Here is a 13,278-nt window from a genome sequence, read left to right as displayed (position 1 = left end):
GCCTCACCAGTGCACAGATGAGCAAGGTTCTGGAAAGAAAAAGGTTTACTATCTTTCCATTGACATTCTAAGCATGGTGGCCATGCCTTTGTGGGTGCAAAGACACCACTGTCCTTTGGTCTTAATGGATTTTGCAGTACATCAGGATTAACTTAGGTTCAGTAAGTTCAGTAGACATAGGCTCTGGGTAAACATTAGCTGAATACAGCTCTTTTTTTCCTGAACATAGGAGATAATGGAAACCAGAGACATTGCTTCATGTCTGTTGTGATGCAAAGCCAGAGGTTTTGTATTTTAAAAGCTTTTTAAAAGTAAAAGATACGTATATGTAGATATGTATGTACAGGGTGGCTTACAATTAGGCGTACAATAAACATACAGGAGGAATGAAATGTAATATTTAAAAGTCTGGGGAAATAAAAAAGATCTGCACATGGCACTGAAATGATCTCAAAGTAGATGTCAGACAAACCACCCTGGAGAGAGCATTCCACAAACACATTGATATAGAATGTTAGAGTTTCCAAAGCACTTCACAATATGTTACTGCATGCTTAATCTTTGCAACAATCTTAAAAGGTTAAGGAGTAACATTGTGCATCCCATATTGCTGGGGGACATGGCTGAGGCTAAGAGAGTGGATTGATTGTCTTAGGCTGTATCCTATGCACATGAAGGCTGCAATCCTCCCCCTCCCCCCGAGCTGCTCAAAGATTTTAGGACTGGGCGGTCATCCCCATCCACTGCCCTCTGCTGATCTCTTCTGGCAAGTGGGGAAGCTTTGTCACTGTGGAGGTCCCCAATGCAGTCCCAAAAAGCATGGCAGAGAAAATGTTATTCCCAGTAATGTTCCTATCCATAGAAACTGATATGAGGCCACCCAACAGGGTCCATTGGTTTAATAGGATTTACTTCAAGTAAACATCCACAGGGTTGGGCTATGCAGAGAGCCCAAAGATGGACAACTTGGGAACATTAGTTAGACCTACCCAGAACCAATTAGACCTCTGGTGCCCCCTTCCCTTCCCTTCCCTTCCCTGCCATGCCTTGAACCCTTGCCATGCCTGGCAACAGAGCTGCAGTGGATGGGAGAGGTAGAGGAGCTGGGGAGTGTGCAAGCATGTTTATGTGCACACAGTCCATATCCCTTTATTGGCTCAAACCCCCCCCCCCCCCGCCTCAAACCATGCAGCAGAGAGACAGTAGGGGTGGGGGGAGAGGGAGCAGAGCTGATGAGCAGCGTGCACAGTCTATTTGCCTCTGCCCAGCACTCGTTTGGGTACTCCCCAGTCTCTCCCACTCACTGCCACCCTGTTGAAGAGCTTGGGGGTGGGGAGTGAGCTAACAGGGCTCGGTTAGCTCACTCCCCACCTCTGAGCCCTTAATCAGGGACATGCAAGTCCATAAGAGATCCATGAATTTAAATCAGTGTCCACGCTAATCTTCCTTCTAAAGTTCATACTGAAACAGGCCAGGCTCTCCTTCATCCCCCCCCCTCCTTATTTTTATCTGCACAATAATTCCATATCTTGTGTCTTCCATCAGAAGTCTGCACACTAATTTTGTTAGTTTCATCTCTTTTCCATACCTTGGGATGGTATTTTTATCCAGGAACCGAGGCCAAAACCACCAGATTTATCACAGTCCTAATGACAGCTAGCTGCATGCTGAGTGAATTCCTCAATTCCCCCAAACTACTTTTTTTGCCAGAACATGTGGAGATTCAGCATTCAGCATTTTATTGGTACTGTTATCTCCAAATGAAGAATGACTCCTTTGGAAAAAATGATTTGGTATCAACTGTGGGAATATTTTTAGCAGCTTGTTTGGTGAGGCTTCATAAAATATAATTAGTTGTGGAGAGAAATGTTAGCACAGTGCTAAGGTCAGTTTTGGGCAGGGTTCACTCAAAACAGTTCACATCATTGGGATCAAAATAATGTGTCTACAGTTCACATTATTGGGATCAAAAGGTACATTTCTGTAAGAATGTATGGTATTTCATTGTTCCTTGAGTAAATATTTGTGTTTCAGAAAGTTATGGAACTGGCAGTACAACACGCCAAAGCCCATCTCTTGTTTGTAGGAAAAAGTCCGTACATACAACAGAGCTGGAATCATTTACTTATTTTGTTACTAATAAGCCTTTGAGTTTGTTGCCTTGCCTCGGTAATGGACTCGATGAGAGCCAACAAACTGAAGTTCAATCAAGATAAGACTGAGGCACTATTAGTGGTTGGTTCCCTAGACCAGATGAGTGGGAGATTGCCTGCTCTTGATGGGATTACACTCCCTCTAAAGGAGAGGGTACGTAGCTTGGGGTACTCCTGGATCCATTGCTGTTGCTTGAGGCTCAAGTGTCCTCAGTGGCACGGAGTGCCTTCCATCAGCTTTGGCTGATGCCCCAGCTGCACCCCTCTCTGGACAGGGATAGGCTAACCTCTGTTTATGTTCTGGTGACATGTAGGTTAGATTACTTCAACATGTTATATGTAGGGCTGCCTCTAAAGATGGTTCAGAATCTTATCTGGTGCAGAATTCGGTGGGTAATGTTGTTAATGTAATCTTGTAATATTTGTATGTAGTTTTTGTATATTGTTATATGTTATATTATGTTGTTTTATAATGTGGCACTGTGGGTAAAACCTCAGTGCCTAGGACTTGTTGATCGTATGGTCGGTGGTTCGAATCCTTGCGGCAGGGTGAGCTCCCGTCGTTCGGTCCCAGCTCCTGCCCACCTAGCAGTTCAAAAGCACTCTTAAGTGCAAGTAGATAAATAGGTACCGCTTTATAGTGGGAAGGTAAACGGCGCTTCCGTGTGCTGCGCTGGTGCTGGCTCGCCAGCTGCAGCTTTGTCACGCTGCCCACGTGACCCGGAAGTGTCTTCGGACGGTGCCGGCTCACGGCCTCTAGAGCGAGATGAGCACGCAACCCTAGAGTCGGACACGACTGGCCCGTATGGGCAGGGGTACCTTTACCTTTACCTTTACTGTTACGAAATTGTTTTTGTGATGGTTGATTTTGAGATATATTCCTGATTTCTTTGTTGTAAGCCACTTTGAGCATGATTCTCTTTGTGGAAGAGTAGAGTACAAATAGAATCATGAAGGAAGAAAGAATACGAAGAAACCTTAGTGTGATCCAGACAAAATATGACAACCATCTACTACATGGAGCAGGAAGGAAACATTGCTGATTTTTCAAAATTCCTGAAGTAGAATGAAAATTTGTGGTAAAATTGAGGAAGTAGAAAATAACTTGTATTGACTTGACGATAGAAAAAGAAATTGTATTGACTTGAATTGAATGGGGGTGGGTGAAAAGAAATTGTATTGACTTGAATTGAAATTGAAACTGAAATTGAAAAGAAATTGTATTGACTTGAATTGAATTGAATGGGGGTGGCATTTGGGTGCATGTCCTGCAGTCCACTTGGAGATCCATACCCATCGCACATAGGCAAAAGGGCTGGAATTATCTGGCCATAAGCCTAATGTAATATTAGGCTGCAGTTTTGTATCAATTTGCCCAGGAATAAGCCACATTCAGGGACGCGGGTGGCTCTGTGGGTTAAACCACAGAGCCTAGGATTTGCCGATCAGAAGGTCGGCGGTTCGAATCCCCACGATGGGGTGAGCTCCTGTTGCTCAGTCCCAGCTCCTGCCAACCTAGCAGTTCGAAAGCACATCAAAGTGCAAGTAGATAAATAGGTACCGCTCCTGCGGAAAGGTAAATGGCGTTTCCGTGCGCTGCTCTGGTTCGCCAGAAGCGGCTTAGTCATGCTGGCCACATGACCCGGAAGCTGTACGCCGGCTCCCGCGGCCAAGAAAGCGAGATGAGCACTGCAACCCCAGAGTCGGTCACAACTGGACCTGATGGTCAGGGGTCCCTTTACCTTAAGCCACATTCAGCTCATTAGTACTTACTCAGAAGTGAGTAGGCACGACAGTGCTGTTAGAAACCATGTCTCCTATATTCTCCCAGTTGATTTCTGAGGGGATTGGGATTGTGAGAGCTTCATGCACTGATCCAGATTTCAGGTACCTGCCTCACCTAGTAGTAGGTGCTCATTGCAGGTTTTCATAAAAATAAACTTGAGTCGTCATCAGTCAGGGCTTCTTTAGCTGTGATTCCTGCATTTCAGGGGATTGAACTAGATGACCAACTCTTGAGGTCCTTCCCAACTCTACAGTTCTGTAAGTCTATGTGTGGTCATGTTTCCAAATGTAAATTCATTAGCCTATACAGACTAAATAATTGCCCTGCAGTCATAGTATAACTTGATTAAATAGCTGTCTGCCTTTGACAAAATATACCAATCTAAAAAATAGTCTTGATGCACATTTTGCTGTTCAGTCTCTAGAAAAAAATGCATGGATTTGTGTTGCATGCCTAGCAGCTTTGTAATAGAGGAACAGTGTTGGGCCCTTGGGAAATATGATGGTTAGCCTCTGTGGTTGGGCAGAAGTGTTTGTTACATTCTTGATGTGCACAGTTGACCAGAGGTGCAACCTTTAGTCTGACCTAATGGCTCAACATCATATTTAAAGAGATCATTAATCTACCTGATCTATGGACAGCTTCTGTCAGCACTTGTTATAAGGGAAAATATTGAGTACAGTCCACCAGGAGTATCACCTGCAGAAGCATAATTGAAATTAATAGAGCTTCACAAGAGCACAACTGTAAAACATGTTAGAGGAATAAAGAAAAATCGTTTGCACTAGGGCAGCCAACAGAGACTCTGATGGAGAGAGTGGGGGAACAAACTTGCTCCTTTCTATCACATAAAGCAGAAAAGAAGAGTGAATGAACACTCTGTAAATAAACCTACAACACAACTCTGCCAAATGTAGTAGAGAAATACGTAAGGACTGAGAAGCTTTATGCATGTTAGGGGTAAAGGGTAAAGGGACCCCTGACCATTAGGTCCAGTCGTGGCCGACTCTGGGGTTGCGGCATTCATCTCGCTTTATTGGCCGAGAGAGCTTCTGGGTTATGTGGCCAGCTTCTGTGAACCAGAGCAGCACACGGAAACGCCGTTTACCTTCCCGCCGGATCGGTACCTGTTTATCTACTTGCACTTTGACGTGCTTTCGAACTGCTAGGTTGGCAGGAGCAGAGACAGAGCAACTGGAGCTCACCCCGTCGCGGGAATTTGAACTGCTGACCTTCTGATCGGGAAGTCCTAGGCTCTGTGGTTTAACAGTCGCATGTGCTGGGAAGCTATCGAAGGCATATGCAGCAATTTACCAAATGCCAACCGATCACAGACGGAGTATTCTGCTTGAGGAATAAGCAACAACAATGTTTTCCATTGGCTAGGACTTTCCCTGTTCTCTCAGCTGAGAGTCCACTTGGCACAGCTAGCATTCACCCCTTTGGCAATAATCATTTCGAAACACATTTACTGCATACTTATGTTTCCATTTATCTGTATTGATTTCAGGCCCTTTCTGTTAATGCCACATTGTTTTCCAGGCTAATTCCCCCACCCTGGCAGCCCAACTTCATTTCACAGTTAGCTGTGCTTTGAGAAACCTTTGAATTTTCTTCACTGCATCAGGTTGCAACTGCTTCTGGGTGCAGTTCCTTCATGGTCTATGGGGGAGAATTAAAGTGACTTTAGCAACAGTAGAGAGAGCAGTGTAAGGACAGCGATGGAATAAAACAGATACCAAACATCCCCCTTGCCTTATCGCACTGCTACCCTGTCAAACTCTCAATCCATTTGTCTTGAACTAATTTTGTGACAGTTAACCAGCTGAAAGTGTTGACCATTTCAACATTAAACAAATTTCACCCATTCTTATTAAATTCTTACATTTTTCATAATCTATAAGGAAAGCAGGTTAAACTTTTCATCACAGCCCACATAACACAATCCATCATTTCTTGCAGCCCTAAGTGCTAGATACTCCCTTTGTTAAAATAAAAGCTGATATTCTCCAGATGCTGATTTCTGCATACAAAATCAAGACTGATTATAGCATATACGCAGACTTGTCAATTTGCTTGACAGAAGGGGATAAAAGCAGGACCAGCGTGAGGGTGTGATGGGCCACATCAAATGGTTGCTGGGAGCCCTTCCATTTTTGTCCCATTGGATGCTAAGTGCCAAACCAAGAACAGGAGAAGTGTTTGTCCCAAAGCAATCATTAAGTCAATTCTGCCTTGTTATTATTCAAAGGCATTTAAATGTTGTCCAGAATTTTTAATCTCTGATCTGTTTCCAGCACAGTCAAATTGCAAAGTAATTATAACACTAAACTCATGAATCAAAAAAGACATATGACTTCCTACTTTGCTCTCATTGTCAGCAAAGCAATGTTTTGCTGAACCTTTAATAAATAACAAATTTAAATAGCCTAAGAAAAGTTATCCTAGTAGAGACAGTTCAGTCATAATCTATTATGTACTGTTATCCCAAAAGCCTCCAAGGTTACCAAATAATTATGGTTGTTTTTAAATGACATGTTTATTATAAGTGTATATAGATGTGGCTAGCTCATAATGCTGTTATCACAGTATGAGGAATATTTTGGGGGGAGCATGGTTCAGGATAAAATAAGGTTGCTATTACATGCAACATACTAGTTAACAAAATGTCAAATCATTGGAAAGCAGACATAAGCAAGGGTGTTGTTGTTTTTTAAAGAACTCTGTTTATTCTTTTGGAAAATGTTCTCGAGTCAATTGTTTTCTAAACATTTCAAAGTTCTAAATGCGGATTGAGCTTTAATTTAACTGACTCTTCTTCTTAATTGAGCAGGCACTGTAAATAGCAAAGCATATGAGTCAGAATTTGGGGTTTTCAAACATCTTTCTGTCAAACATCTGTTTCTGTTTGTGTAATACCATAATATTAAGAATATCAGAGAAAGAGACATTCATATATATATATATATATATATATATATATATGTCTTGCAGCCCAACCATCAAAGCTGCTATTATCTTCAGGTACAATGCTTTCCTTTTCCTCCTGACTGCTTTGTTTAAACTCATCCAGCAAGATTTGAATATCCTCTTTTATAAGTAGGTACCACCAGCCCCCTACAAACATTTCTTCATCCAAACTAGGGGGATCTGCTTAAAGAGACAACATAGGAGGGTGCACTATAATGACAGGTCTGTGGCCCACATCCTCTTGAAACGAAGTCTTTCCAATTTCTCAAGTTCCCACTGTTCTACAGACTATTGATGTTACACAAGTGTCTGGGCATGTGGTGTTTCACCAGTCTGGAGCACTTAACCAAACATGGTTTTCCTGGTAAATCACAGAGACACAAAAGCATCAAACAAGCAACTTGGCGAAAGAAAATCAAAAGTTAAATATAATTCTAACTTATGTACTCTGCTTCAGCATTTTTGGTAATTTGCTGAGCCAGCCCTGAAGACTTTTAGAAGACTTTTCTGAGCTGGATCTCACTGTCCAGGCTGAACAATGGGGGTGAAGACACTCCTTCAGGTATACAGGGTCTTCTCTCTTCTCTTTGGCGATCACTCGTAACCGAGTAAGATTGTCTTCCATAAACACGGTTTTAACAATGAGTCCGTAAGTGACTATGGAGGCCAATTCTGGACCCACATGTCCTTCCACAGTGGGGACATTGGTTCCTGGGCGGGAATTGATCATGGTGTGGATTTGCCAAGCGTGCCTTCCTCTTAGCACATTCCTCCCTTGCATTCTGTGTTTGAGTGTCTTCAAAGTCCATGACACCTTTGGTAAAGGCTGTTCTCCAGCTGGAGCACTCGCAGGCCAGTGTTTCCCAGTTGTCAGTGTTTATACTACATTTTTTTAGATTTGCCTTGAGACAGTCTTTAAACCTCTTTTGTTGACCACCAGCATCACGCTTTCCATTTTTACGTTTGGAATAGGGTAGTTGCTTTGGAAGATGATAATCAGGCATCCGCACAACATGACCAGTCCAACAAAGTTGATGTTGAAGAATCATTGCTTCAACACTGCTGATCTTTGCTTCATCCAGTACACTGATATTAGTTCACCTGTCTTCCCAAGTGACTAAGTGGGAGGTAACCAGAACATGTACCACCCTGGCAAGACAGTGTGCAGACAGGTAGGGTCTCAGCCGGCGTACCAGATGGAGCTGGTAGACAGCTGCCCTCGGCGCCTGCACCTGCACCTGCATGGACCACTGTGAGTCCAGAATGACTTTCATGCTTCAGAACTACCTCTTCATCATCAGAACTGTTGCCTTCTCCCTAATAGCATTATTTGCTCACTTATATCTTACCAATACATTTATTTCCCACTGATACAGTTTCAATCATCCTCTCACATCCTGCTGTGAAAATATTATGGCTATCCCTTGTTCCCATGTCTTTCAGACCACTCCTCATTTGGGCCTCCTCTCTTCTCCACCCTTGCTTATGTATAGGTTCTCATGAAATTATTCCCTTGTGTACATTGTTATAGAATATGTTCATTCTCATGTAACAGATAGAATAAAAATAAATTCTAGCCAACTATTTCTTTTCAGGAGGGCAGTCGTAGTTAAAACCTATCCTGGAATTTTTTGTGCTCTCACATTTATCATGGATTTCCCCTAGGAAAATTGAAACTGGTGTGGGTCTTCTAGCACTAACAACAAATGATTTAAAATAGAATTCCTAAGATGTGGTTTTGACCCCTATCAAGCTATGACTATTTCATCCAGCAACAATTTGATGTAAAGTACTAGAGTGAAGACACCCCAAAACATACCCCTGAGTTCTTTGAAAGAGATATATATTCTAATGTTTTTAAGACTTGTAGACTGACTGAATATTTAGATTTGCTCCCCTCTAAATGAGTTCCATTTTTCTTGCAGTTTGACGAGGGTTTGACTGTATATCTTTGACAACTCAATGATCTTGCCCCTTTATGACAGACCTCAGTTTCATATTACATGTTTTGTTCAGGGAGAGAGCATGAGGAAAACGGGCTGAACTTGTTCAGTGGCCATTAGGGAATAAGATTATTATTATTAATTACTGAATTTATATACCACCCTATACCTGGATGGTAACTGTTCCTGCCCAGAGTGGAAATTAACCTACAGTTCTAGGAGATCTTTATACTCAGGAGTTAGGATCAGTTGAAACAGAGGTGAAAAACATACATTGATGCATTGCAGGCTGCCTGGGACCACATGGCAGCTGGGCAATATGAACAGTACCAATTCATACAAACAACATCTTTTTGTGAGGCCAGTCCAAGAGCCATATCTGTAACCCAGCCCTGACTTTAATGTGAAGACTCCAGGAAATGGACTCCTGATCAAGGTGGCACAGCTTGTGACAGGACATTCACTAAGATGAAGGCTCCATCTACTCTTTCTGCTTGAGAAGGAGTTGGTACATTCCTATATCGAGCACTGAAACTTTTAGAAAACATACTGCATCTGGCATTTACAATTGCCCTTGAAACATTCAAGTATTTCAGCGTAACTTGCTTAAATGCTGGTTATGAGACTGAGTGAATGACTAATCGCAGTTTTCCATTGCTAGTTTTATGAATGAGTTCCTGTTAGTCCATTTGTCTTCCACGCTGCTTGGCTTTACAAAGTTGCAGGATGCTGCAGTTCCATGAAAGTGGCTGTGCCGCCATCCTGGGACTGAATTTTCAGAGCCAATGACCAAGCCAGTGCTTTGAGATACACAATAAATAAATTCTAAATGGTACTGGCATCAACAAGATAAAGAAAGATTGTTCAGGAGATTGCTAATGACAATGGAATATATGCCTGCACTGGCTCTGCAGGAGAGTAAAAAGCATGAAAATTGTCAAGTTATTTTATTTACTTTATTGAGCAAATGTACTTTGTCATTTACACAGATCATTTGAAAGAGGAGATAACCCAGCGGCACATGCAGAAAGCAGCTCAAGGTGAGTTTTGTTGCAGCCATTCTTAGCTCTTTCCATACAAGGTTGTTCCCTCCACACAAATGTGCCGTTGCTTTTTGCCTGCAATCCTCCTGTTCTTGGCTAGGGGCTTCTTGCCCCCTGTGCATTTCAGGCTACACTGGAGGCATTTTCCTCATGTTGTTCAATGGTCACGCGGCAATGTTTTCATGGCCTCTTCTCTCCTCACAAACAAATTTATCACCGTGGTTAGTGACAGCAGCTGAAGAATTAAGCCTTTTGACCTCACTGGGGCTACGCTTCTCCACAAGCTGAGGATCTCGTCCCCTGGCTTCAGTGGAGCCATATTGATTTATGCCTGGGTTTGTTTTGCTTAGATGTTGTCCTGGGTTGAACTGTAACACCGCAGCCTTTGAGAGCAGATATAAAAACATGTGCACTCTGTATGTTTCCAAACATCTCCAGAAACATGTGGAGCCTTTGCAAATGTTTAATTACTCTTCACTCTTCACAGAAACTGATGTGGGGAATGCTTCAACAATAATGGGTTACTTGATTTAAATAAAGATGACAGCACAGAGCTGCTGGGTGGCAGCTGAAATTTTGAGCACTGCAGTTTCTAATAATTGTCCTTCATACATAAGGCAGGCCTTAAATGTTCATATATCACATTTATAACATATGCAAGATTGTTTTGATAGCCACAGTGAATATCTTCTATATGTTTTCTTTCTTCATTCAGTGTAATACCATAGCCTGATGTTTGCTGTGTAAATTGGCGATCATTACATGCCTCTCTTGTATATGTGTGTTCAGTCTGACAGAAACAGCTGTGGGTTCTCCTAGGGGCTTCCTTGATCACCATAAAGGCATCAAGACATCCGTGAATGAAAACTGCTTGGTAGTAAACCTACTTAAGACTATGTGGAAAAATTCAAATACAAAAGGAAACCTAATTTCCATTTGAAATCTTGGTGTTAACATTTTCCAGCTGCCTCTCTTACTTAAAACTTTCCTCTCTATGGAGATACTTTACTTCCATTTTGAATAATGATGATCTCTTTTCCCTGATGGACATGCTTTGGATGTGGATTTCTCATTTCAGGAAACCTTAAAAAAAGCCTTAAAAAAAGTTTTAAGACAGACTTCCTTAATTGTCTTTCCTTGCCCTTCCAAGGCAGTCTGTTCCGCTGTAGAACATCCCTTACCATCAGAAATTTCCTTTATTGTAACTTGAATCCATTGGTTTGTGTATGGAACAGGTGCAAACAAGCTTGCTCCATCTTCCATGTGACAGCCCTTGAGATATTTGAAGATGGATATTTAAACTATTTAATTTCTGACTTATTTATAGCATTTTTAACCTATGTCTAGGTCCACCCCTGGACACAATACTCCATATGTGGTTTGACTAAGGCAGAATAGAGTGGTACTATTAATTCCCATTATATGTGTGTTGCTGCAACTTCAAATAGCATTAGTGGTGTTTTTTTTTCTGCTGCAACTCACTGTTGACTCATGTTAAGCTTGTGGTCTACGAAGACCCAGAGATCATTTTCACATGTTCTACTGGCAAGCCGGGTGTCCCCCATCTTATATTTGTGCAGCTAGTAATTCCCGCCTAAGTGCAGAACCTGACATTTGTCCCTATTGAAATTCATGTTGTTACTTCAGGCCCAGTTCTGCAATATGTCACAGTCCTCTTGAATCCTGATTCTCTTGCAGCATTAGCTACCCCTCCCAGGTTGGTGTCATCTGCAAATTTGTGGAGCACCCCCTCAGTTCTTTTGTCTAAGTTGTTTGCAAAGTTGTTGAAGAACAACAGGCCCAAGATAGAACTCTGCAGTACCACATTTGTCCCATTTTCACCAAGATGACAAGGAACCATTAGTGGCCACTTGGGGTTTGGTCAGTTAACCAGCTACATACCTACCCAACAATTATCTCATCCAGACCACATTTTACCAGCTTCTCCACAGGAATATAATGGGGGGACTTTGTCAAAATCCTTATTGAAATCAAGATACACTATGTCCACAGCATTCCCCTGATCCACCAAGCTTGTAACTCTATCTAACGAAGAAATGTAATTGGTCTGGCATGACTTATTTGCTGGGTCTTAGTAATCACAGCATTCTTTTCTAAGTGCCCACAGACTGGCCTTTTAATTATCTGTTCTAGGACCTTTCCTGGAATTGATCTCAAGCTGATGGGTCAGTAGTTACTTGGGTCTTCTTTTTCTTCCGTTTTGGATTACACCCACAAGATCCTTTAGTACCTGCATGCTCCTTTAGTACCAATGATTTACTGGATGTACTGAATTTCTACAAGAAACGATGGGACTTCAGACTCTTTCCGTTTGTCATTGGCAACATGTGGTACTCTGATCTCCTCCTTCTGGAATTTGAGGTGACAACCCAGCTGTGCCTCCTTGTGTGTTCCAGATTGATGTCACATTTTGTTGGATACTCATTTTTTGTTTTGTGGTGCATCTCTGGTGAATGTGTTCCGTATTTGCACAAATTACGGGTTACACTTCCACCCTTTGGTAATTTGCAGGAATCAGTTGTGGTGTGAGAGAAGAAAACACTCTGCATTGTCTTAAGTGACATCAAGGCAAAGGATGAGGTATCCAATAGCAAATTACTGCATTTCAAAGCTGTATTAACTTGAGGGTATTATTTGGCACATTATCTCCATGTATATTTTATTTGTGAATTTGCAGTAGGGGAGAATTTGCAATAGGGGAGAATTTGCAATAGGGGAGAAGTTGTTGCCGCGGCACACCTTGGTGTGTGGAGTGCTGCAGGGCGCAATCGTTTCCCTGATGCTTTTTAAAATCTTTATGTGCCCCCTCACCCAGCTTCTCCGGAGTTTCGGTTTGGGTTGCCACCAGTATGCTGATCACACCCAACTTTATCTGCTGATGGATGGCCACTCTGACTCGGCCCCAGACACACTGATCAGGTGCTTGGAAGCTGTGGCTGGATGGCTGTGTGGGAGCCAGTTGAAGTTAAATCCTTCAAAGACAAAACAAAAAAAATTCCTTCCAGTAGCACCTTAAAGACCAACTAAGTTAGTTCTTGGTATGAGCTTTTCTGTGCATGCACACTTCTTCAGATACACTGAAACAGAAGTTTCCAGACCCTTCTATATAGTGAGAAGGTGGGAAGGGGTATTACTCAGAAGGGTGGTGGGAATGGGTGATTGGCAGATAGCTGTGATGAGCCTGTTGACGACTCTTAACGACTGCAATAGGTCTTACAGGAAAAAGCAAGGGGTGAGAAGGTGAAAAATGGCTTTGTCATGTATAATGAGATAAGAATCCAATGTCTTTGTTCAGACCAGGTCTCTCCATGGTTTTAAGTTTGGTGATAAGTTGCAATTCAGCAGCTTCTCTTTCCAGTCTA

The 13,278-nt window shown here is 42.3% G+C and overlaps 1 protein-coding gene across 5 annotated transcripts in view; it reads left to right on the top strand.

The window, feature by feature from the left end:
• Nucleotides 1-13,278, top strand: part of KIF6 (kinesin family member 6) — a 148,864-nt gene that overhangs the window by 105,824 nt on the left and 29,762 nt on the right. For all 5 annotated transcript variants that reach the window (XR_014562509.1, XR_014562510.1, XR_014562511.1 and 2 more), the window contains exon 16: nt 9,842-9,892. Coding sequence is in view for 1 of the 5 variants with exons in the window: in XM_083732325.1 (XP_083588451.1) it covers nt 9,842-9,892 (51 nt within the window). In the remaining 4 variants the exon portion in view is untranslated. The remainder of the gene's footprint in view (nt 1-9,841; nt 9,893-13,278) is intronic.

The sequence above is a fragment of the Podarcis gaigeae genome (genome assembly GCF_964106915.1).
Source record: "Podarcis gaigeae genome assembly, chromosome: 3".
Taxonomy (NCBI): Eukaryota; Metazoa; Chordata; class Lepidosauria; order Squamata; family Lacertidae; genus Podarcis; species Podarcis gaigeae.
This window is presented reverse-complemented; position numbering and strand designations above follow the sequence as displayed.